We start from the raw sequence: 26,128 nt of genomic DNA on the forward strand, positions 1-26,128 counted from the left end.
GTATTGTGATCCTTATTTCTCCAATGATAAAACTGAAGTTTGGAAGAGATGTGACTTGCCCAGAGTCACTGAAAAGGGTTGGGCCAGGCTTACGCCCAAATTTACATTCTCAGAATGCCCCCCATTTGTACTTATGGGTGTGATTATAACTTCTGGAGGGAAAAGGCCTTATTTTCTTGCTCCAGGTGTGGGAGTTCACAGTACTGGTCCTACCCTACCATCCTGTCCTTTCACTAATGACACATGTCACAGACCCAGGAACCCAGAGTTCTTCTCATCAGGGGTGTGTCCCCATGTACCCTGCTTGTAGACACATAGGAATATTCACTCCTCAATATTCACTGGCCTTTGTTTTCTGGCTGGGCTACCCCGTATCTTTATATAACCAGTCCCCTTCTCTCCCATAGGACAGGCCAGAAGTGGTAAGTTGGAGTAGATGGGTCAGGAAGAAAGAGGCGACATGCCATTCTTTGGCCCATCTGATCCACCATCTGGGAAGGGGAGACAGGGCAGCAGGGCTGGGGGACCAGGCTGGGGGGCAAAGGTGAGGCTTTGACCAGCGCTCCCAGGTGGAAGTGGGGAATATGAGAAAGAAAGTAAAACAGAATCTTTCATTTGATGAATTGACATTTATGGAGCCCATTTTTTATACCAAGGTCAGGGCTGAACTTGCAAAGGATGGAGTAGGAGTTGCCTCATGGAGCTCTCAGCCCGTGTGACGTCAGAGCTGAGACTCAGAGGTCATCCTAGTCACTCGGGGAAACTGAGACTCAGAAGGACGGCGAAGAAGTCCGCTCCCAGTCATTCAGCCGATGACAGAGTGCAATTCTCCTTCCCTACCTCTGGACCCCTCTGGCTGCCATTTCAGGGCTCAGAGGACTCAGACACTCAAAGGTGCCCAGGGTGAGTGCAGGGGCTTTGTGGCCTTGCCCTCCTCTCCAGCTCAGGGAGGGAGGAGCTGGGACAGGCAGGATGCAGGATGAGGGAAATTGTAGGAGAAAGGGCTGCAGCTGGTGGCTTCTTGCAGCTGTCACTCAAGGCAGAGGAAGAAAAACCTGGTAATATTTCCTGCCCACTGAGTGACAGGACCACAGAGGACAGAGAACCCGGACATTATTCCCTCCCAGCATCTCTCCCATTTCTCAGGCGGGCAGACCAAGGAGAGGGCTCCTTGCAGAGGGGTCACAGCAGGAGTGCAAATCACCAATGCCAGAGTCTGGCCTCCTCTGCCATGCTGCCAGTTGTGACTCGGGGGCCTGGCATGGGTTAGAAACGCAGGAGTCATCGAAGGCTTTGGAGATGTGCTCAACGGACACCTCCGCGAAGCCTTCTGGGATCACAGCCCCTCCCTCTATTCTCCCTAATGCCAGCCCTGCCCTTTAGGGCAGCCCCTCCTCTGGGGAGGCACTAGCAGAATTCCAAGTGTTGGTCACTGGGGACGTTGTACTTGAGCTTGTGGGCTTCGAAGAGGTTGCTTAGCTCCTTCATGTAGCGCTGGTGCAGCCTGTCCACCTCTTCCTGTGAGGGACACGGTGTCTTCTGCACCTCGATGGGCGTCCCCACTGCAAGACACAAAGGAGTGAGGTGGCCCAGAGCAGGAACCACCGGAGTTGCAGTGCCCTTGGGGTTCACACCACAATGGTCATCGGTGCAGGAAAGTGCTCTTACTGTCTCACTTTCAATTCTATTTTGGGTGATAAGTTCTAAGATGTTAGGGCAACTCCAAGATCCTGATATATTACCAATACCACCAGCTGGCATTTACAAGCAACATCTCCTATAATCATCCTAGCGATCCCATATGGATAGAACCTGCTATTATTCCTCTTTGACAGGTCAGGCGATGAGGCTCAAGGAGGTTAAGTAACTTGTTCAAGGTCACATAGCCAGGAAGAATCAGTGCCAGGTGGTAAGCCCTGGGGGTGTGTTCTTAACCTCCAGGCCAGGTGGCTCTGGGAGTCTCAGACACCGTGATGGGAAGCGCCTGTATGTCTTGGGGGGAGGCGGCCCACAGCCCAAGCGCCCTGCTTCCCCCCTCTCTCTCCATGCTGGCCTGCAGTGCCCCCTTTCTAGGGAGGGATCAGGAGGCCCTATGTACCTCCTTCCTCTGGTTCTGCCTGGCTCAGGAAGAAGCTGCTGTGTTCTTCTCTTGGGAATGGCTCTGGAGGCAGCACATGTGAATTATATTCATGAAAATATTACCACACAACAAGAGAAAGTCATGGTGTAGGGGACTGACCAAGTCTGTACTCAACTAAGGAATGACTGGGTGGTTGGAGATGAACAGACCTCTCTCTACAAGCTTTGCCATTGGAGGAAAGCTCCAATGGTGGAGCTCCATAGGTGGAATCCAAGAAGAAAGCAAATGAGCTGTCCAAATAGCTGGAAAGACGGTGCTAAGTCCATGCAATGAAGCCCATGCCCATTATTTACAGGAAAATCCCTCAGGCTCTCTTTCATAGCCTGCTGATGGCTACTTTACACACAATTCTAACACCTGGAATGCCCTTCCCTTGTATGCATCTTCTCCAATAAGCCTTATGAGATCATCTGGTCAGAATTAAACCCTCCTTCTTTGGTATAATAAAAAAGTCAAATAGATCCTGACCAAACCTCAACTTATTTACTCAAGGGCAGGGTGTTCTTCTGGAAATGATTTAACTTCTCTGAGTCTCAGTTTGCCATCAGTGAAATGGGGATGACAGTCCCTGCCTCCAAGGTTGTTGGGATAACTGAGCTGCTGCATGTAAGGAGCCAGTACAGTGCCTGGCACACAGCAGGTGCTCGGTACTCAGTAGTGGCTACTGTTCTTTGTGTCTCTGTTAGAGTTCTCCTCTCAGACTGCCTTATATCTGCCTGTGTAACTGTTTCCCAGTCTAGAATGTGAGTTCCACAAGGTCAAAGATGTGTCTGGCCCATGTGCGTGTCCCCTTGCAGCACACAGCCTGGGCCCCTTGCCCTGTAGGTTTCCCCATCCCAGCCTGGGTCTTGGCTCACCCACGGTGGTGATGGGCTGGCGGTAGGGCATCAGACCAAAGCTGTACTGGAAGACACCACGGCCGTGGAAGAGCGGGAGGGAGACTCCCATGATCTTCTGCAGTCGGTTCTGGGTCCGGCGCAACCAGGAGCAAGGAGAGTTGTCAACCTGGTCAAATAGGTCATTCTCCCCAAAGGAGAAGATCGGCACCAGAGCGGCCCTGGCGGGAGACAGGAGAGAGGGTTAGGAGGTGCAAGAAGGTGCAAGCTTGTCGCCTAGCTTCCTGCAGGGACCCAGTGACCAGGAATTAGGGTAGAGAACAGAGCCCTGGGCCGGAAGTAGGAGGCCTCTGGTGTCTCCCAGTCCTGCTATGGCCTTGCTCTGTGATTGTGGGCAGGTCCCAGCTCTTCTCAGGACCACTGCCTGGCAGTGGTAACATGACAGGGAGACTAGAATGCTGCAGAGAGTCGTCCCAGATAAAAAAAACATTTGCAAACTTTGGAAAAGTCTGACCTGCCCCAGTTAGCTTGTATTCTTCAAAGATGCTCCAAGGTAGGAGAATAGTTCTAAGCAATGCCCCAAACTCCATTCTCCCAGATCCCCTCCGTCTCAGATCTAATGCAAGCTTTCAGCAGTATGACCCTTGACACTTAGTCCCTTTAATCACCAAATCTCCCTTCTAGACTCTTCTCTGTGTATTTGGGAATGAGACAGTACATCATCACCAACACAGAATCTTCATTGTGAATGGATTGAGAATCTCCCTGCCAGGGCTTCACTGGTGGCACAGTGGTTAGGAATCCACCTGCCAATGCAGGGGACACGGGTTCAAGCCCTGGTCCGGGAAGATCCCACATGCCTCGGAGCCCCTAAGCCCATGCGCCACAACTACTGAAGCCCGGGCACCTAGAGCCCGTGCTCCGCAATGAGAAGCCTGCGTGCCGCAATGAAGAGTGGCCCCCACTCGCCGCAACTAGAGAAAGCCCACGTGCAGCAACAAAGACCCAACGCAGCCAAAAATAAATAAATTAATTAATTAAAAAAAATATCTCCCTGCCAAAATAGGATCTGCATTCATCTCTGCTGTCTTCCCACTAAAATACAATCCTTGCCAATCTCCAATTGAACGAGAGCCCTCTCCCCCGATACCCGTGCATCAGGGCGAGCCTGATGAAGCCCTTGCGGTTCCGCAGCAACAGCCTGTAGTCTCCAGGCCTGGCGTTCAGTGCCTCCTGGGCGCCCCCAACAATGATGGCCAAAAGGCTGCCACCTCCCTTCCTGTTCAGAATGTGAGCGGCGCTCTCCTTGTCTGCTGAGACCAGCCCTGGGGAGAGGAAGAAGGTCAAGTATGGTGTGAAGGGGGCAGGGATGGTGGAGGAGGATGTGCTCTGGGCTCCACCCCCAGAACTGGGAGTTCCCTGAGGACTGGGACTGAGTCCTCCCCCTCTTCCCAACCCCTTGCCGAGCTCCTTGCTGGGCACGGAGCTGTGGGAAGTGCTTCCTTGGGTCTAGCCTCCTTCTCCACTACACATGTTCTTGGATTAAGTACAGAATTGTTAGAAGTCCTCCTTAAAATCCCTCCTCCATGCCTCCAGCCCTCATCTTCCTGGGCTACCCAGGGGTGGGAAGACTCACCCCCTGACATGATGCAATCCCTGAAGAAAGGGGTCCAGAACCACAAGTTCAGCATCATCAGATGTGGGCGGATGCCGGGGAACAGTGAGGAAAAACCGGTGCTCTCGGTGCACAGGTTGGTAAAAGCTCCAGCCGCCAGGATCCCATGGGGGTGGAAGCCAGCGAGGTAGTTCCGGGAGGGGTCCAGCTCCACAGTCTTGACCAGCTGCAGGGACAGCAACCTGGTGAGTCGGGGCTGGATCTCAGGCCCTCCCTGATTCTGCCATCACCAGTGTGAACTTGAGCAACTTACTCCCCCTCTCTGAGCCTCAGGTTCTTATGAAGATGGAGATATGCGTTTGAATGCATCTAGGGAGACCGTGGTGCCATCTGTGTCTCAGACTCGCTGCTGGCTTCGGACAAATTGCTTCCCTCTCTGGCTTTTAATCTATCAAATGCAGACATTTGACCCTGTCCCACCTACCTCCCAGGACTGCTGAGAAGCTCAGGTCCATGTGTGCCATGGAATTACCAAGACTACAGGACAGGGTGATCATAATTGATACACTGAATTATAATTGGTATAGCTCATACACCATCAAGGGCCACACAGGGGTGCCACTCTGCTTGAAGAGCCCTATTTTAACAAAACTCCCTATGAGAAAATTTGGCGCTTAGGACCTGGGAGTGAGCATTTGCAAGATATATCGGGGTGGTTGAAAGAGCGTGCAGACCTGGAGACTGGCCCTAGTCCTGTTAACCCCTCTGTACAATGCAAATGTCTCCCTGGTGGTTCTCTGCTCCCCCCATGTCAGACCTTCACTGCCATCCATCCACCTGTTCCCCTGCCCATTGGCAGCTCTGCCCTGGTCTGGTCAGTCCTGCAGCATGGAGGGTGCCGGGGAGACCACTAGATATTGTAGAGGGAGTGGGAGAGGAGAGCTGTTTGTCATTAGCAGCTTCCAGGCAAAGTGGGCTGAGGGTGGAAGGAGAGGAACTGAGTTAACAAGTGCTGCTCCCGCCGTTTACTGGACAGGCTTCAGTGTGGGAAGATTACTGCCGGGGCACTGATTGTGTGTGTGACCAACCCCTGCTCCACTCTGCCAGTAACTGCCGGGCCTGCCCTTTACAGAGCCCCGTTATCTGGGAGGCACAGCCATCAGAGTTGGAGGCCCTGAGGCCCCTGGCCCAAGCCCTAAGCCCCTGGCAGGAGGCTCCCTGACAATTCTGCACAGGCCTTGCAGGCGTGAGCAGTCCATTCCGCTCTGGCTCAGCTCTGACACCATGAAAGTTCATCCTGTCACCAAGCTGAAATTTTCAGAATGACCCTGAGGATTCTTGTTGCCTTCGGGCCCCAGAGGCCTGGCTGCCTGCTCTCAGAGCAGCCTGGTGGGACCCAAGGGACAGCAATGGGGGTCTGATCCTGTCTGCCCTACCCAAGCTGAACAGCCCCAAATTGTCCTGTCCTTGACCTGGACTTGATCTCCGCAAATCCCCACCCCAACAGTATGCCCTCTGGTTACCCTTGATCCTTTGCAGAAAGGCTGAGGGGACCATAGGTGGAGGCGCCATTGCTTCCCAGATGAGGACAAACTTCTTCCACTCGTTCGGTGGGGATTTATTGGACGTGAAAATAAGAACAAGCAGAGATAATTCTGGTTATTCTCATTGGGAAAGGTGTTTCCTTAGGAACCCATCTCGGTGTGTTTCTTGAAAAACATACCTGGCTCCTCGCACTGAAGCACTTGCTTATGCATTCTCTTTCTCAGCTAGTGGGAAAATAATTTTGTACAACCTGCCTAAACGCAATGAGGCAGTATTTATCAATATTGCAATTGAAAAACGTAACTGACCTTTTAGGCCAGCAACTCCACTGCTGAGGAAGTTAGCTACAGAATGTCTCATACTTGTGCAAAATGACATCTGAACAAGATTATTAACTGAAGTATCATTTTTAGTAATACCAAAACTTGGCATCCACTCAAATGTCCATCAACAGGGCCCATTTAGACAAATTATGGAACATTCACTCATGGGCCACTGTGTAGCCATAGGGATGTACGACATCGCTCTTCCCGTCCTGATACAGGAAGATGCCACAGTTGCTTGTCGGGTGAAAAAGCAAAGAGCAAGACGATGCGTGCAGAACGTCACCAGCTGTGCCGAGAAGGGTAACAGGAGGTGGAGACAGCTCCTCCTGGGGGAAACGTTGCCTGATTCTCCACCCTTAGCCCTTTAGGAAGGCTAAGGGTGAGGTTGGAAAGCTCCAAGACACAGAGACTGTGCCCTAATTTTGCTTGAAATTCACCACTAGATGCTAGTTTGTAAAATCACAGTAAGAACTGATAGAAGCTCAGGGATCCACATGCATTTGACAGGGAAGGCAGAGGCTTGTGAATGTGGGGAGCTCCAGCAGAGTGCGGACTCCTTATCCAGGACCCCCTGCCTCCTGGCCACCCTAAGATCCCTGCAGGGCCTGCGCTTTGAAAGTATGTGGAAGAGTAGGAGGGTCTCCAGGGAGGTGGTGGGGTCCAGAATCCGCAGGCCCCAGCGCCACCCCTGCAGGCTCCCAGCCCAGGACAGGCAAGTCAAAGTGCTCATCTTCTCACTCCCTGCAGGTCTCTTGGTGGTACTGCCCGCCCCCTGCAGGTGGTGATGCCACAGGCCTGCAGCGGGCGACAATCCTGAACACTGTGCGCATGGAATTTCTGCAAAACAAGTCCAGTGTCCTACCAGTGTCAGTAGTCCCAGGGTTGAGAAACCCTCCTGGGGGGCTAACTGGCTGGGGCAGCAGGAGGATGGCGGGTAGGACAGGCACAGAGCTGCTCAGCATCAGGTCCCGAAACTGGCAGCAGCTCCAGCTGTAAAGAGAGCCAGATGCTGTCCTTTGGAGGTCACGGGATGGCGGGAAGACAGCCCCCTGGAGAGCTTTCACTTGAAGAGCTCCAGTTCTGTGGAATGGCCTGCACTGGCCTCCCTTACCTTATCCCTAAAAACCTCTCCCGCCTCATCCCCAGGTGCACCTTCTGCTTTAGTCACACTATTGCTCAGAAACCATGCAGTGGCAGGCTCTGGGCCTGAGCTTGCGCTCCTCCCTTCGCAGGCCGCCTTTCCTTCCCTGGTGGACTCAGGATTTAGCTCACAGTGTGGAGTGAGACCACAGAGCCAGAATCTGCAAAGCTCTACTTGAGGCCAGAAACCACTTATAGTTTTCTTTGGCTTGGTAGCTGATGTCACAAACACTCTCAGGCTACAGGCCATACTTTCCCATGGAAACTCTGGCCTTCCTGGCACAGAAGAGCGAGCCTGGGAAGAGGAGGGGGGGGATGAGAATTCAGAATCTCAAAGCTCAGAAGTCCTGGGGTGGGGTTGAGGGACGCTGCCCACGACATTCCCATGGCTTCCCTCGGGACCCAGCAAACCCTGCTCGTTTCTGCTGACAAGGTCCTGGGAGGGCACCCTGCAGAGGAAGCAGATATGGGGTCGAGGAAGACTGCCCCCACCCGGGCCCCTCAGGTTGGCTCAGCACTGCCCACTTGCTCTGCCCTTCAACATCTATCACCCCTAATGAGCATGGAAGCCTCTGCCAGCCAACTTCCTGCCGTCTGCCCAGCCCCTGCCCTGCTGCCCTGCCTTGCCCTGCCCCATCCCACCCTTTCCCTTTGCCCAGGAGGCCCTGCTCACTGGATGCTAAGGGCTCCTGCACCCGAGCTGTTGCCCAGCCTTTGCTAGTCCTTGCTGGGCTCCAGAACTCTCAGAAGGGAGCAAGGCGGGAACTCTGACTCTGCAGCTGAGCGCCCATGACTTGGCCAAGCTGTTTACCCTCTTTGAGCCCGTTTCCTCCATTCCCTATCGCTTTACCAGCTGGGGACCTAATTTCTGGAGGGCCAGGAAGAGGTGGGGCTCCCAGATTGGGGTGGGAGAAGCCATGCAGGTGTGAAGGGCAGAACAGCCAGTCTCTGGGCTATCAGAGTCCTCCCTAGACCCACAGCCATGCCCACATCTCCCCAGAATCCCCAGCAATTCAGTAAAATAATATAAACTACTAGTTTACTGAGAACATACAAAGTGCTTTACTTGCTGTCTCATGGAATCCACACAACCCAATGATGTATGTGGCATCATCTCCACTTTACATATGAGGAAACTGAGGCTCAGAGAGACTGTGTAACTCACCCAAGGTCACGCCACTTGTATGTTGCAGAACTGATAATAGAACCTAGTCTGTTCAGCTCCAGAGGCCACACTCTATATGTTTCTTCTCTCCTGTTTCCAGAAGAGGGCCACCTGCCCCTGCCTGGCACCTCTCTTGAGTCCCCATTGCCTTCCCCATCCTATCTGGACAATAAATCATCCCTGCCCAGCTGCTTATACCCAAGAGTTTAGTCTGTCTGGGATTCAGGAAAGGAGCCAAGGTCAGTTCACTCAATCAAGGATTCTGCTCCACTCAGGACTGAACTTTGGGTCCAGGGTCAAGTGTCCAAAAGGCCATGAGGTGCCCTGAGTCAGAAAGTCAGAGACTCAAAAGCACTCAAGTGAGAGGGATCAGTGTGCTCACTGGATACATGTGTAAACTAAGATTTAGAATGGGGCAAGGCCTTGTCCAAGGATGCCTAACACACCAGAGTGAGGCGAAGAATCTGAGAACAAGTTCAGGGTCCTCTCTCCTGTCCCTCTAAACTGACTAAATGCACAAACTTTAAATCAGTAAAAGAGTTTTGTATGTGAACTTGATCACATCCTTGTCCCTCTCTAGGGGTGAGTCTCCTCATCTTATGAAGTGTGGGGCTAGAGGGTCTCTTAGGACCTTAAGTTTATTACCTTCACCCCCAAGCATGGCTACTGAGGGGTTTATAAGATACATATGTGTGCCACACTACATGGCCCACAGAGCTCCTTCAAATCCTGTTCATTCATCAGTCCTCATACTTGCCCCAAATCCCTGCAGGTGGGAAACCATGGCCAGACAGAAGCTGGACTCTTCCCCAGGCCACATAGTGGTAGAAGCCCGGCTCCTACCCCCCAGCCCAGTATTCTGCTCACTGCACACAGGGCCGCACTTCCCCACGGACATGTGGGGCACTACGGTCCTGGCCACACCCCAGCCAGCCCCATTACTCACTGAGACAGGGAAATAGTCCTTCATGTACTTCCATATGACCCAGCGCCTTACGGCCTCAATGCGCCTGCCCCCCTGCCATGGCTTGTCTCGGTCCAGGTACCACCAGGTTGCATACAGGATACTAAAGATCCAGAATCTTGTGAACAGGAGACCTATGAAGACCGCAGTGCAGATCTGGGCTGGGGAGGGAAGCAGGAACCATCATCAGTGGTCAGAGGGGTGAAGGAAGGATTTCCGCCCCTATGCCCAGCACCAGCAGCGCTGTCCTGTCCAGCCCTCACCCCAGGCAGAAGGGGTCAGCCTCCCCTCCCCTCAAAGAGGAAGGGATGCAGCCCATCCAGTGTCATACTGGGAGCCTGGATTTGAAGCCAGGTAGGCCTAATTCCAAACTTACTTTGTCCCACTGCACCAGGCTGCCTCATTCACTCCAGTCTTCCCCCTCCACCTCCTCTCTGTCCAGTTAAGTATCTGTATCCACCAGGTGCTCAATAAATGCCTGGGGGAGAAGTGACCGGTTTAACTGTTTCTCGTTTCCACCCTTTGGGCCCTCAGAGAAAAAGGAGACATTCTCTCTGCCCAGCCCTCTCTGTCCACTCTCGCCCATCTTTCCATAGATAAATCCTGCCAGATCCCCCCTCTAATTAAAGTCCTTCCATGGCTTTCTCATAACTTTAAAAACAGCCCATGTAGTTCAGCCTGGCATTCAGGCTCCCCACGGCTGGTCTGATCCCCCTCCCACTCCAGTCTCACTCACCCACATGCACCCCATGCTCCGGCCACATGAAACTGCTCAGTGTACCTACACTGAGAGATTGAGTTCCTTCAATCTCTTAGCTTTTGCTTATGCTGCTTCCTCTGCCTGCCACGCCCTTTCCTGGTGAAGGAGGCAGGAAGTAAGAGGCCAACTTGTGGCTGGCCCATGGGTTGGGGTGCAGCATGGCTAGGACCAGGTCAAGTGAGGAAATACCTTCTTACCTACGATTCCAAGTCCCTTGTGGCAAGCTAATCCTGGCTTCATCTCAGGGTCAGGGGGTCTGTGGGGCTGACCCTTACCTGATGCTAATGGAACATCATTCCCAGAGAATATTTCTCCCTCCCCATCCCATTCCTTCCACTCAACACCATGCACTCACACTCTTAAAAAGGTCAGCTTCCGGTTGTATTGCATCTGAAAGTAGGGTAGACTGGGTCTGTCATTCCTGGCAGGCTTCCAGGAGAAGGGGACCTTTGACCCAGTCTGAACAGTAGCAAAATTCATAACAGAGAAAATAGGTTGGGGCTCACAGACGTTCAGTTTACACAGAACACCTATGTGCCAGGTGTTGGTGGGTCAGCCGTGAACAACAGAGAAAAATTCCTGCCCTCGTGGAGCTGACTTTCCAGTGCTGTGTTTGGGGCACTTGTTTGTTTTTTTTAATTTCTATGGTGGTAAAATATACGTAACATAAACTTTATCATCTGAACCATTTTTAAGTGTACAGTTCAGTGGCATTAAGTTCATTCACATTGACCATCATGACCATCCATTCCCAGAACTCTTTTCATTTTCCCAAACTAAACCTCTGTACCCATTAAACAAAAACTCCCATGTCCCCCTCCCCCAGCCCCTGGCAACCACCATTCTCTTTTCTGTCTCCATGAATTCGATTAGTCCACAAACCTCACATAAGAGGAATCATAAAGTATTTGTGTATGTGTGTGTGTGTGTGTGTGTGTGTGTGTGTGTGTGTGTGTGTGTGACTGGCTTATCTCACTTAGCACAACATCCTCAAGATTCATCCATGTTGTTGTATGTTTCAGAAACTCCTTCCTTTTTATGGCTGAATAACATTCCATTGTGTTATTTGCGGCATTTGCTATACATTCATCCATCAATGGACCGATGGACAATTGGGTTTCTTCCACCTCTGTAGTTTATTTTAACATAGCATTTAATTAGTCACTAATAATGAAAAATGGGGAGGCTTCACACTCAAACCCATTCATCTGGCGTCTCTCGAACATCAGGAAGGAGCGGCAGCCCTGAGTCACTGCCATCGCAGGCAGCTCCCCTCCTTCCCAGGCCTGCTGGCCAATGGCTGCTGGAACCCGTGCTCTCACATCCAGCCTCGTGATTCCTGGAGGATTCAGAAAAGGACGAACCACACTCCTGGTGAGTTGATCACTTTTTTGTTTGCCTTTAAGTTTTTTTAATAAAAAACTGGAAAGGGAAAGTTGCAGAAGAGTGGGAATGAAATGCCACCATTTGCATGAAGAATAACGTCCACCCCTGTGGACGCTCGTGCACCGAAGCTGGAAGGACACCTGCAGATCTGGAGGGAGGAGGCAGACGCCAGGAGGTAAGGAATAAGGATGGCTTGGCAGTTGACTTAGATTTTATCAATTTTATTTACATAACAAATATTTAATGTGAGAAAATGGTAAAGAATCTCAGCTAGGACTCTCTGCCCTTGGGCAAAATCAAAAGTCTATGTGGGTTGATCCCCCTTTCAGAAAACCACCTCTAGAGAATAAAACAGAGTTGTTAATAGTGGCTCCCTGGAGGGAATTCCCTGGCCGTCCAGTGCTTAGGACTCCGCGCTTTCATGGCTGCTTTCACACAAGCCACGATGGGCACAGCCCAAAATAAATAAATAAATAAAAATAGTGGCTCCCTGGAGGGTAGGATTTGGGGAAGTCTCTCACTTTTAGGATACATATTTCGTTTGGATGTGCTACAACAGCACGTATTCATTTTTGTAACTAACATAGCATGTTAAGGTTAGGACAAAACCCACACAAGAGGAACTTGCACTTGACAGAAAGAACTCTCCACCATCCCCCTCACCCTGAGGTCACCTTTTAACTCCTGTCAGCAAGCAAAACCCAAACTTGGGGATCTTTTCAATCCCTTAGGAAGGAAGACACCTTCTTTCGCCTTGTAACACCAAGGGGGGGAAATGTAAGAACCCACTTTACTGAGACCCAGAGAGGGTATGCAAATTGGCTAAGGTCCCAGAGCAAGCTAGTAGGATGGGACCTGGCATTCAATTCTGCTCTTTTGTCTACATCATGCTCCCAACATTCATTCATTCAACAAACATTTATCAACACCAACTCTTCTAGGAGCTGGAGATGCAGCTGAGAACAAGACCACTTGAATGGAGCTTACCTTCTTCCTGTGTGAGTGTGTGAATTATAGAGAGAAAAGGAAACTGAGTAAACATGTAACCCACTGGAAAGTATTTGTTTCTGGGCCCTGAGTCCTCAGTGACAGGCCCTGGTTGACCTCTCCGGCCAATTCTTTGCCCCTCCCCAAAATGCCTGCTCTATGTCCAGCGTGAGCCAGCCTTTCACAACATGTGTGGTGTTTACTCCCCCACTGGAAGTCCTTACTCTCCTGCCAGTCTGTAAATCCTGCCCTGTGGACTCATCTCCTAAGTATACTTGAAAAGTGGCCCTATCTTTCCACTCACTGCCAGACCAGGGGAGGCAATCTTTTTCTTAAAGGGCCAGATTGTAAATATTTTAGACTCTGAGGCTATATGGGGCAACTTGTAGGATATTACATAGGCACGTAATCATTTGAATTACGCAAACATTTAAAATCTAAAAACTATTCTTGGCTCATGGGCTGTACAAACGCAAAAACAATCAGTGGGCTGGATTTGGTCCATGCCACATGGGACCCCGATCTAGCTGGCGGCTACTCCCTGCTATTGGTCTAACCCCCACACCCCAAACACAGCAGATCCATAGACTTCAGGCACTGAGACCTGTCACACACAGATTGGACCTTGTTACTCCTGTACCAAAAAGCCTCCTGGGCTCCCCTTTGTCCCCAAGATAAGGGACAAGGTACAAGCTCCTGCTCGTGGCGCGAGTGGGCTCAGATCCCTTTGCTCAGCGACCCTCCCTCTAGCTCCAGACCCAGCGCTGCTTGACCTCCCTGTGCTGCTCCTGACATTGCCAGGACCCCCCGCTGGGCTGGGGGTGGGCACAGACAGTCAGACACACTCCTGCTGGGAAAGCTTTCCCAAGGCCAGCTGGGCAAGATGTCCCTCATCCCCTGTAATCCCCGGGCCTCAGCCCACCTGGCTCTGGGCCCCCAGTGCCCTTTGCCCAGGAGCCAGCCTACTTGTCGGCTTGTGGCCTCCTGCCCCTTCTCCACACCTCCTCCCATGCCCTCAGCCCTCTCTTCTCCTTCCCTCCTTCTACCACCTTCCCTCTCCTCCTCTGGCAGTAGGAGGAGTCCAGACCTACAGCCTTGGACATTTAAGGCAATTAGCTTCTCTGCTCATCTGTGGAATGGGGTAACCGGGGATATTTTAAATGTTTTAACAACCCTTAGGGCAGAGACACAGGTCAATCATCAGGGATGCTAGGGGCAGGGAACTGGAGGGCTTGCTTTAGCTGCAAAATGTCGGGGGGGAGCTTCTGAGCGAGGACATGGGGTATGTGTATTGTATGTGTGTGTGTGTGTGTGTGTGTGTGTGTGTGTGTGTGTGAAATGGCTATTGACCAGTCTGTAAAGAGTATGTCCACAGTTTAACGCCAGTGTAGTGGCATCAGTGTACAGGCTGAACACTAGCCCTGGGAGGCGCACTCCCTACCCAGTCTGGCACCAGCAGGTGAGATGAAGAATCCCATTGCCTCCCACCCACCCAGCCCAGCCCACCTTACCCAGAGCCAGAAAGGAGAAAACCCACTGCAGGACCACAAAGGTCTGCATCCTGCGCTCCCATGGCACGAACAAAGGTGCAAACTTCACCATGCTGTCTCTTTGGTTGGTTCCGGTGTCTTCTCTGAGCTCTGCCGTGGTCTGAGGCACCTACTTACTGATTTTTGCTGCTGCCAGAGGTTGAGTAAGCGTTAGTGGTTGGGGAGGAGGGCGCCCCACCCCACACTGCCCAGCCCAAGGCCTCCCTGCCCCCGCCCTGGCGAGGATCTGTTTCCTGGTAGAAAGCTTTGAACCCACTTGCCCTGGAGCCAGGTAAAGGAAGGAGGAAGGGAAGGACATTTGCCTCCTCAAGCAAAACCTTATCTGCCAGATGCCTTTCTCTGTGCCTGAATCTTGCCCTCCACTTGGCAGGTAAAGCACTGAGTATAGGGCAATCCTGTCCCTCTTCACCTACCCAATGACATGGCTGCAATAACTGTCTCCTCTCTTCTGCCACTGTTCCCCTCCACAAACATGCAGTAGCAACTCCTGTCCACAAATCCTTCGGCCCCGCCGTCTCCTCCACCTTCTGCCCTATTCATGGAAGAGCCCTGTCTGCATTCCACATCCTCCCCTCCCATTCTGTCCCCCCTCCTCCAGACTTTAGATGCCATTGTTCCATGGAACTGCCCTTGACAAGTTCACCAATGGCCTCCATGCTGCTGAATCCAGTGGTCCATTCTCAGCTCTCATCTTGACCTCTCGGCAGCCTGAGACACAGTTGGTCACTCGCTGCTCCTTGATACCACTTGGTCTGTGGACTCCACACTCTCCTGGTTTCTTTCCTGCCCCTCTGGCTGTCCCTGGGTCTAATTGTGGCTCTTAGCCTTCAGCAGGCTAAGTGTTGGAGTGCTCTCTTGCCCACTTAGTCCTTGTGAAACAAGAGGGAAGAGGGCAGAGCACAACCTTTAAAAGAATGACATAGGGCTTCCCTGGTGGCGCAGTGGTTGAGTCCGCCTGCCGATGCAGGGGACACGGGTTCGCGCCCCGGTCCGGGAAGATCCCACATGCCGCGGAGCGGCTGGGCCCGTGAGTCATGCCACTGAGCCTGCGCTCCGCAACAGGAGAGGCCACAGCAGTGAGAGGCCCGCGTACCGCAAAAAAAAAAAAAAAAAAGAATGACATAGCCCGAGGACACGACATAAACTGATTAGAACCAAATAAGTCCAAGATGGCGGACGAGTCGACTTTCACTAGACTTTGTGTGTGTTTAATTTTGGCTGCACCATGCAGCATGTGGAATCTTAGTTCCCCAACCAGGGATAGAACCCATGCCCCCTGCAGTGGAAGCGCAGAGTCCTAACCTCTGGACCACCAGGGAAGTCCCTCTAGTGGACCTTGAGCCTCAGTATACACTCACTGTAACATATCAGCAAGCTAAATGTCACACCCACAGGTGCCATGACAGTTCAAGGCCAACCATAGAGGTCAAAAAGTAGGCGGTGGCCCAATTCCTGGAAATCCCCACCCCTTCCCCAAAATAGCTGGAGTACTACTTCCACTCAGTAACCTATGTAACTACCCACTCCTATAAAAACTGACAACCGCATACCCTGGTGTCTTTCTCACCTTCTGAGATGGCCCACACTCTGTCTGTGGATTGTTTCTTTCTAAATAAATCCACTTCTTACCTATCACTTTGTCTCTCACTGATTTCTTTTTGCTATGAGACATCAAGAATCTGAGCTTCATTAAGTCCTGAGACCAGGCGTGTGATCTCAGTTAAAAGACTGTGGGTTCAAGTCCCAGTCTGGGTTTCGGCTGGGTTCCAGTTCCAGCCCATAGGTTCACGCCCCAATCTGAGTTACGCGGTTTCACTCGGAACCTCCCTCTTCTCTCCACCCTCTCTCCTGCAGAGACTTCATCCAGGCTCATGGCCTTGGAGTCTATCTGCAGGACAAACACTTCCAAACTGCATCTGCAGCCCTGACTTCCCCCTGGGCTCCAGACTTGACTAGCTAGGTGGCTACTTGACATCTTCCCTGACAGCCGGCTCAGCACCTCCATCACAGCCTGTCTAAAACTGAACTTGACCTCCCCTCACCTGCCCAGGCTGGCCTTTCCTCTGCTGTTTGCCATCTCAGGAAAGGGGACTCCAGTGACCTGGTTCCTCAGGACAAAACCTTAGAGTCACACTAGACTCTTTCCATCCCTCTCCATCCAACTCTCTCAGTCAGTTCTCCTAAATCTCTCCGTTTAAATGTACACTTTGTACTGAAATGTATCACGCATACAGTAAAAGGCACAAATCCTAAGTGTAGGAGTGACACATTGTCACAGAGTGGACATACTGGTGTGACCTCTGCTCTGATGCACAAATAGAACCTGACCAGCACCCGTGTCCTTGCCTGTCACTCCTCTCCTCCCCGACCCTCACACCAACCTCGTCTCTGCTTCGAACTTTATAATAAGTGAGCCTTACACAATATACCCTCTGGGACGGTCTCTTTTGGCTCAAGATTATATTTTGAGAGTCATCCAAATTGTGTGTATTTGTTCTCGTTGCCATATAGGACTTCACTCTGTGAATATGCCAGAATTCATCCATTTCACCGCTGAGAGGTATTTGGGCTGTTGTCTGTTTCTGGCTATTGTGAATTGTGCTGCTATGGGCATTCTTTTCTCTTTTCTTTTTTTTTCCAATTTTTTTGAGAAAAAATTGACATATATCATTGTATAAGTTTCAGGTATACAGCATGATGGTTTGATTCACATATGTTGTGAATGATTACAATAGATTTAGTTAACATCCATTGTCTCACATAGTGCAATAAAAAGAAGGGGGAAAAATCTCCTTTTTATGAGAACTCTGATCTACTCTCTTCCCAACTCTCCTATGTATCACAGAGCAGTACAGGCATTCTGTACATGGCTTGTGGTGCACATTTCTATACTTTCCTGTTGTGTGTGTGCCTGGGAATAGACTGGCTGGGTCTCCTGGTATAAAGCCACGTATTTTCCAAAGTGGTTGTACAAATTTACACCCACAAGGCCCGCATGAGATTCCAGTTGCTCCATATCCTTCTCAACATTTTAGCCACTGTAGTGAGTATGCGGGGATACTTCATTGTGCTTATAGTGATTTCCTAATGCCTAAGAGGTTGAGCACACTTTAATATGTTTATTGGCCATTTGGATATGATCTTATATCAAGTTCATGTTCTAGTCTACTGTCGATTTAAATATCTCTCACGTTGGAAAGCTGCTTTCCACACCCACAGCCAGCCTCTTTGATTGATTCTGACATCAGCGTTCTCACTGATCTCTGTCACTGTGCCCTTTCTCCCTCCCAGAAACTCAACAGCCGGAGGGACTGCTGGGTCAGAGTATGTGACTGTAGGAGCTTGGCAGTAGTAGTGCCAGAGTTTTCCCAAAACAGCAGCACCAGTTTATACCTTCACCAGAAATATATGCGAGATCCCCTGGATGTGTAACCTCTCTGGCCCTTGGTGTGGTCAGACTTATTATTATTTGCTAGTGTGTACAGTGATATCTGGTTGGAATCTTGCATTTCCTGAACATGAATGTTGCACATGGTTTTATTCATAGGAGTTTCCTCTGCTGTGAAAAGCTCATTCTTAATTTTCTTCCATTCCTTTACAGTGTTTTTTGTGCTTTTTACCTAAATTTGAAGTTTTTCATGCACTCATGTTACTAACCTTTGAGGTCGCATATTGTGAATCTCTTCTCCCAGTTTTTAGCTTGTGTTTTAAGGTGTCACTGGATGAACAAACATTTTACATTTTAATATATTCATATTCATCAGCCTTTTATTAAATAGTCATTGCCTGGTCTGATTCAGGAAATCTTTTCCTACTTATATTTACCATTAAGAATTTAAAGTTTGGGACTTCCCTGGTGGCACAGTTCTTAAGAATCCGCCTGCCAATGCAGGGGACACGGGTTCAAACCCTGGTCCGGGAAGATCCCACATGCCACGGAGTAACTAAGCCCGTGCGCCACAACTACTGAACCTGCGCTCTACAGCCCTCAAGCCACAACTACTGAGCCCACGTGATGCAACTACTGAAGCCTGCACACTCTAGAGCCTGTGCTCTGCAACAAGAGAAGCCATCGCAATGAGAAGCCTGTGCACCACAATGAAGAGTAGCCCCCACTCGCCGCAACCAGAGAAAGCCCATGCACAGCAATGAAGACCCAAAGCAGCCATAAAATTAATTAATTAATCAAAAAAATTTTTTTAAGTTTGTTGTTTGTTTTTCATATGTAAGTCCTTACTGCATCTGGATGTTTATACAGTATGAGTTAGGTTCCAATTGTATCTTTAACATATGAGAACCATTCTGTGCAGTCCCATTTGTTCACCACCCCCCTTCCCCAATGAGGTCATGTGCCACCTCTGTCATACAATAGATTTCTACACATTTGTGGCCTGTGTCGGGCTTTTATTCTCTTTTATTGTCTGTTTATCTATCTCTGCCAGTGCCACACCATCTTAATTATTTACTTAGCTCTAATATCTAGGAGGGCAAGCCTCCTTGCTCTTCTGTCTTACAATTGTCCAGGCTATAATTCACCCTTAGTCTTCCATATACATTTTAGAATTATCTCAACAATTTCCAAAATTCTCTCTTGGAATGTTGGAATTCATAAAATGTTGAATCACAGTTCATTTTGAGGAAACACACATGTGAATAAAAATGAAGGAAAGAATAAATGAATTAAATTCCCACATCATAATATCTATCAAAAAAGCAACAAAGAAACCACAGGAAGAAAATAATAATGATAAAAGCAGAAATTAATGAGAGGTTAGAAAAAGAATAGCTCCAATGAATAAATTAAATTTTTAGTTTTCTAAAAATAACTAATGAAAAAAACATACTACTAGCTAATGTAATCAAGAATAAAAGGGACAAACCACACATTCACAAAGTAAGAAAGGATAGTGGAGATATAATTGATGTAGAAGAAATTTTAAAAATCAAACGAGGGAGTTCCCTGGGGCCTAGTGATTAGGATTCGGCACTGTCACTGCCACGGCCTGGGTTCGATCCCTGGAACTGAGATCCCACAAGCTGTGTGGAGTGGACAAAATAAAATAATAAAATAAAATAAAATAATAAAAATCAAAAGAAACTACTTTGCAAACTTTAATGCAAAAACATTTGCATGTTTAGACACAACTGACTGTTTCCAAGGGAAATACGATTTACCAAACTGAGCCAATTAATGATAGAAAACCTAAACAGATGAATTTCCATAGAAGAAACAGAGAATATTACCAAGGAATTTCCCCACAAAAAAGCACCAGTCCCAGACAGTTCCACAGGAGAATTTTGCCAAATCTGCAAAGACTAAATAGCCCCAAAGCTCCATAAATTGTTTCAAATCTCTTAAAATGAAGAAAAACTTCCAATTTCTCTCTTAGGTAGCAAGTATTACATTGATATTTAAACACAATTTTTCAGAAAGCAGCACAAAAAAGAGAATTATAGACTGATCATTACTTATGAATATTAAAGCAAAACATTTAAATAAAATATTAGAAATATTATAGTAGAAAATTTCAGGAAACAATCCAACATCACATCATATACCATGAACAGGTAGGATTAGGGAAACCACTACTATAGCACATCGGATTAATAGATTTAAGAAGAGAATCACATGAAACAATAGATGCTGAAAAAGCTCTTGACCAAACTCACCACAGTAAAATTGATGAGTGGTTTCTTTATATTGTAAAATATATATACTTTGTTCCTAAAGCTAGAATCCAAATTAATGGGGAAATACAAAGGGCATTTCCATAAGATCAGCAGTAAACCAAAGAGGCCCTCTACTATTCGACATTGTACTGGACACATTAGGCAAAGCAGTGAGAGAAGAGAAATCAATAAGAGGCATAAGAGTTGGGGAGATAAGGAGTAAATCCATCCCTTGCAGGTGATATGATTGTGTACCTGGAAAGCCCTAAAAGTGTTTTGGATTTGTCTCCATTATTACCATTTCTGGAGTTGTTCATTTCTTCGTGTAAACCCAGGTTTGTATCTTGTATCGTATACCTTCTGCCTGAAAAACTTCCCTTAATGTTTCTCATAGCACAAGCCTACTGGGAATTAATTCTGTTGGCTTTTGTTTGTCTAAAAACATCTGTACTTTTGCCTTAATTTTTAAAGGATATTTTCGCTGGATAAAGACTTTTGAGTTGACAATATTTTTTCTTTCAGCTCTTTAAAGATGCAATTCTTTGTTCCTCTGAATATATTGTACCTTTTTCACTGGCTGCCTTCAAGATTTTCACTTTACATTTGGTTTTCAGCAGTTTTAACATAATGTGTCTAGATTTAAAAAACGAAACAAAAAAGTCAACTATCCTGTTGAGAGTCTCTGTGTTCTTGGATCTATGGTTTCATCTCTCATTATTTTTGGAACATGTTCAGCCTATCTCTTTAAATATTTCTTCTGCTCTGTTATCTCTTCTCCTTCCAGGATTTCAGTTACATGGATGTTTGTTCAATATTGTACCACAACACTTTAGGGCTCTATTCTGTTTGTTTGTTTTCTCTCCTTTTTCTCTCTGTGTTTCAATCTAGGTAATTTTTATTGACCTATCTTCAAGCTCAGTGATCCTTTCTTTGGATGTGTTGAGCCTACTGGTGAGCCCTGAGAAGTTCTTCATTGGTTGTTAAAAATTTTAGTATTTCCATTTGACTCTTTCTTATTATTTCCAGCTCTCTGCTAATTTTAACACTAGGTTCTCAGTACAGCAGGCTGCCTATCTTTGAGACATGCACTTCCTTGGTCCTGTGTTCTCCTATGCTCCTCATCAACCACTACCTCCCTTCTGGGTCTCAAGGGTTGGCTGCATAGATCCTGTCAGGTGACCTTCTCCATCTCACCATTCCCCCCAGGCTCCAGTGATAGCTCCTCCCCTTGTCCTTTTAAGCCTATAACGGGCAAGAGCTCCCTGGTCTGGTACATAATAGACACTCAAATATTTATTGGATGAATGAATGAAAGTATCTGGAGCATAAAGTGTTGGGAGAATGGAGGGAGACAAGCATGGAATTAAGAACTCAATTATAACTAATTGGTAAAAGGCCTTGACTTCTTTTGAGCTCCCAGCAAGCAGGCTGAACTGTCCAACTAGAAATAACCAAATGGACCTGAGTCCAAAGCCAAGTGCAGCAGGTGGGTGCTGTGCAGAGGGCTCCATCAGCTGCTGGGTGCTGAGCTCCCAGGCATGTGGGCAAGGTCCTGTCTGCTCTGCCATCCAGGTGGCCTCCTGCCTTTAGCAAAAGAAGGAGGGAACCCTTTTTGACAGTTTGACCCTAAGAGCCCAGGATTTCTGCCTTTGCTGCTGGCTTTATGCTGGGCACAAAAGAAAGGTATTGACTGGTCCCTGCTCTGCTTCTCATTCCCTAGGTGACCTTGAGGAAGCACAGACCCTTTCTGGGCCTCAGTTTCTACATCTGTAGAACAGATGGGGTTAGAGCTATAGGGGAAAGAACTGAGATTAAGGGCCTACTATGAGTTGTTCTTTATATTAATACTTATTAAACAGCTAACATTTTTGAGTGCCTACTATGAAATAGGCAATCTATGTGCATTATTCCATTTAATTCTCAAAGCAACCCTATGGGGTAGGTGCTATTGGTAACACTAATTTACACACATGAAAACTGTCATCTCACATAATCCTCACAACTCTCCAACGTAGCTGTTGGTCCCATCACAGCTCTGAGAGGCACAGTGACCTACCTGAGAGCTCTCAGCTCACAGGAGGCAGAAGTGAGGTTCCGTTTGGGTCTTTCTGGCTCCAGAGCCTTCTTTCCGCTACATCACACTCTCCATTCCATGATTATGACTGGTTTCCTTTCTTGAACAGTCCACAAAATCTTCAAGCTCAGGAATTCTGTGTCCCCAGTATGAGAGACAGAGTCTAGCCCAGAGAAGATGAGAGAATAGTTTTGATTAAAAAAATACAGAAGGGGCTTCCCTGGTGGCGCAGTGGTTGAGAGTCCGCCTGCAGATGCAGGGGACACGGGTTCGTGCCCCGGTCCGGGAAGATCCCACGTGCCGTGGAGCGGCTGGGCCCGTGAGCCATGGCCGCTGAGCCTGCGCGTCCGGAGCCTGTGCTCCGCAATGGGAGAGGCCACAACAGTGAGAGGCCCGCATACCGCAAAAAAAAAAAAAAAAGAAAATACAGAAAAGACGGAGACCGGCGCGTCCGGCGGACCGGCCAAAGCAGCGGGCGCTGCTCCTGGCCGGGCGGCTGGCTGGCCGGTCCCCGCCACACGAACCCGCGGGTGGGGTCTCGCGCCGGCTCTGGGCTGACGGGTTAGCGCCGGCGTCGGCGCCGCGTGCAGCCCTCACGCCTTTCCACTGGCGGGCGATCGGCGGGGACGTGAGCTTCTGCGGCTTCCGGCAGAGCGTGGAGGTGGACTTCCTCCTGAAAGATGCGAACAGCAGGAAGTGGGCCGAGCACAAGACGGAGGATAGGAAGGACAAGTACTTACTCTTCTGCGACTGGAAGACGGTGTCCAGGAAGGTGAGCCTGGCGCTCAAGAACCCCAGCAAGCGGCTGGAACACCAGGGCATCAGCGTCGAGTTCCTCGGGCAGATTCGTGAGTGTGGGGCCCGCGCCCGCCCCTCCCGACCCCTGCCTCCGACTCCTGCCTCCGACCCCCCTGCCCCCCACCCTGACCCTGACCTTGAGCCCCTGGCCCTTGACCCGATCCCCATTTCTGCCACCCCTCAACCTTTGCCCCCAACCCCTGCCCCCTGCCCCTGTCCCTAGGCCAGCAGCCTGGTTGCCGGCCAGGGTCTGGGCGCTGTGCTCCTGTCCAGCCTTCGGTGCTGCTGGGCCCGCCCGCAGGTTGCATACGCCACGCCGAGTCTCGTGGCGCGTCCACCCCTTTCTAGTACCTGTGGCCCACCTGCCTCTCACATCCCACCTTCGCTCAGAGCGGTTTGCAAAAGCAGCCCTGCGGGCTCCAGCCTCAGCCCCTCTGTCTGTCCACTTAGCCTGTATTTCTAAAATTTCTGGATTAGAAAGTAGTCTTCAGTGGAGTATCTTCTCCTTCAAGACAAAGAAATGATGCTCCTAAGACCCAGATTAAATCGTCAAGATTTCTCAAGACTCTAACAAGTCTTCAAACAGGATTATTAGTAATTACAACTAGACTATAAAAGGCAGTAACAGGGCTTCCCTGGTGGCGCAGTGGTTGAGAGTCGGCCTGCCGATGCAGGGGACACGGGTTCGTGCCCTGGCCCGGGAAGATCCCACATGCCGCGGAGCGGCTGGGCTCATGAGCCATGGCCACTGAGCCTGTGCGTCCGGAGGCTGTGCTCTGCAGCGGGAGAGGCCACAACAGTGAGAGGCCCGCGTACCGCAAAAAAAAAAAAAAAAAAAAAAAAAAAAAGGCAGTAACAATACAGAAGATTTGGGAGCTGTCCAAATTCTCTTTGGACTCTTGTGTTTATTAAAACTCACAGATACTTCTGAAATTAAAACAACAACAAAGCCGAAAGGGGGAAAGCGAGTAAAGGGAAAGGGAGGGCAAGGAGGTGGGAGAGTTTTGGGGTGGAGGGGAAGAGGAGAGAGCCAGCCTGTGCCAGCCGTGAGGAGGCGCTCCCTCTGGTGGCCATTCTGAGAATCTGCAAGCAGGATGGACTGCCTTTCTAGGGCGGGGCTGGCAAGCGGGGTGGGGGGAGGGGGGAGGGGGAAGGAGCGTGGATAACAGGCAAAGCAGTGAGGGGAACTTGCTCACAGAGATGGCTAAGTGGTCTATTTCTGGTGGGTTTGGCTGCAGAAGAGCTAAGTCTGTCCCTTTTCCAGCTTTCTCAGGATGGAGAATTCTAAGCCCTCTTAGGGCTGTCTTCCCCCTTGAGCCCCTACTTGTGTGTCTGGTGCTTCGAAGTATGGTCCTAGGAGGAGGAATTCTTCTCATTTTACAGAGAAAGAAGCAAACTCACAGGGGTTAAACAGATTTCTTCAGATCATCACACTAATATGACCCTTATGTTTATTTGGTTTTTGTTTTGTTTGTTTTTAAGACTACCTTTTTGTTTGTTTTTATTGTTATATAGTTGATTTACAATGTGTTAATTTCAGGTGTAGAGCAAAGTGATTCAGTTATAGATATGTATATTGATTTTAGGTTCCTTTCCATTATAAGTTATTACAAGACATTGAATATAGTTCCCTGTGCTATACAGTAGGACCTTGTTGTTTATTTTATATATAGTAGTGTGTATCTGTTAATCCAAAACTCCTAATTTATCCCTCCCCCCCTCCCCCTTGGTAACCATAAGTTTGTTTTCTATGTCTGTGAGTCTGTTTTTGTTTTGCAAATAAGTTCATTTGTATCTTTTATTTAGATCCCACATGTAAGTGATATCATATGGTATTTGTCTTTCTCTGTCTGACTTACTACACTTAGTATGATAATCTCTAGCTCCATTCATGTTGCTGCAAATGGCGTTATTTCATTCTTTTTATGGCTGAGTAATAGTCCATTGTATATATATACCACATCTTCTTTATCCATTCATTTGTTGATGGACACTTAGGTTTCCTCCATGTCTTGGCTATTGTAAAAAAATGCTGCTATGAACATTCGGGTGCATGTATCTTTTTGAATTAGAGCTTTCATCTTTTTTGTATATATGCCCAGGAGTGGGATTTCTGGGTCGTATGGTAGTTCTATTTTTAGTTTTTTAAGGAACCTCCATATTGTTCTCCATAGTGGCTGTATTAATTTATATTCCCACCAACAGTGCAAGGGGGTTCCCTTTTCTCCACGCCCTCTCCAGCATTTATTTGCCGACTTTTTGATGATGGCCATTCTGACTAGTGTGAGGTGATACCTCATTGTTGTTTTGATTTGCATTTCTCTAATAATTAGAGATGTTGAGCATCTTTTCATGTGCCTGTTGGCCATCTGTATGTCTTCCTTGGAGAAACGTCTGTTTAGGTCTTCTGCCCATTTTTTGATTGGGTTGTTGTTGTTGGGTTTTTTTGGCATAGAACTGCATGAGCTGTTTGTATATTTTGGAAATTAAGCCGTTGTTGGTCACATCATTTGTAAATATTTTCCCCCATTCAGTAGGTTGTCTTTTCATTTTGATTATGGTTTCCTTTGCTGTGCAAAAGCTTATAAGTTTGATTAGGTCCCATTTGTTTATTTTTGCTTTTGTTTCTATTGCCTTGGGAGACCAACCTAAGAAAACATTGCTACGATTTATGTTGGAGAATGTTTTGCCTATGTTCTCTTTTAGGAGTCTTTTGGTATCATATCTTATATTTAATTCTTTAAGCCATTTTGAGTTTCTTTTTGTGTATGGTGTAAGGGAGTGTTCTAACTTCATTGATTTACATGCAGCTGTCTGTCTTTCCCAACACCACTTGCTGAAAAGACTGTCTTCTCTCCATTGTATATTTTTGGCTTCTTTGTTGAAGATTGACCGTAGGTGTGTGAGTTCATTTCTGGGCTCTCTAATCTGTTCCATTGATCCATATATCTGCTTTTGTGCCAGTACCACGCTCTTTTGATTACTGTAGCTTTATAGTGTTGTCTGAACTTAAGACCACCATTTTGAATCCACCTAAGTCCTGGCCATCTTCTCCCTTCAGTCCCACTTGCAACCTGGGCAATCTTGATCATGACATGGTTTTAATACCCATCTGTGTATGATGACTTCCACGTTTATAAATCCATACTTTACCTCTCCTCCAGACTGCCAA

The 26,128-nt window shown here is 48.6% G+C and overlaps 1 protein-coding gene across 1 annotated transcript; it reads right to left on the reverse strand.

Moving 5' to 3' along the window:
* Positions 1-1,407: 1,407 nt before the first annotated feature.
* Positions 1,408-14,466, reverse strand: MOGAT2 (monoacylglycerol O-acyltransferase 2). Its single transcript, XM_065882523.1, has 6 exons — positions 14,376-14,466; positions 9,714-9,892; positions 4,613-4,817; positions 4,127-4,301; positions 2,998-3,197; positions 1,408-1,562 (listed from the first exon to the last, which is right to left on the reverse strand). The coding sequence occupies exons 1-6, from the start codon at positions 14,464-14,466 to the stop codon at positions 1,408-1,410; spliced, it is 1,005 nt and encodes a 334-aa protein (XP_065738595.1).
* Between the last annotated feature and the right edge of the window lie 11,662 nt (positions 14,467-26,128).

This window comes from Phocoena phocoena, chromosome 8 (genome assembly GCF_963924675.1).
Source record: "Phocoena phocoena chromosome 8, mPhoPho1.1, whole genome shotgun sequence".
Taxonomy (NCBI): domain Eukaryota; kingdom Metazoa; phylum Chordata; class Mammalia; order Artiodactyla; family Phocoenidae; genus Phocoena; species Phocoena phocoena.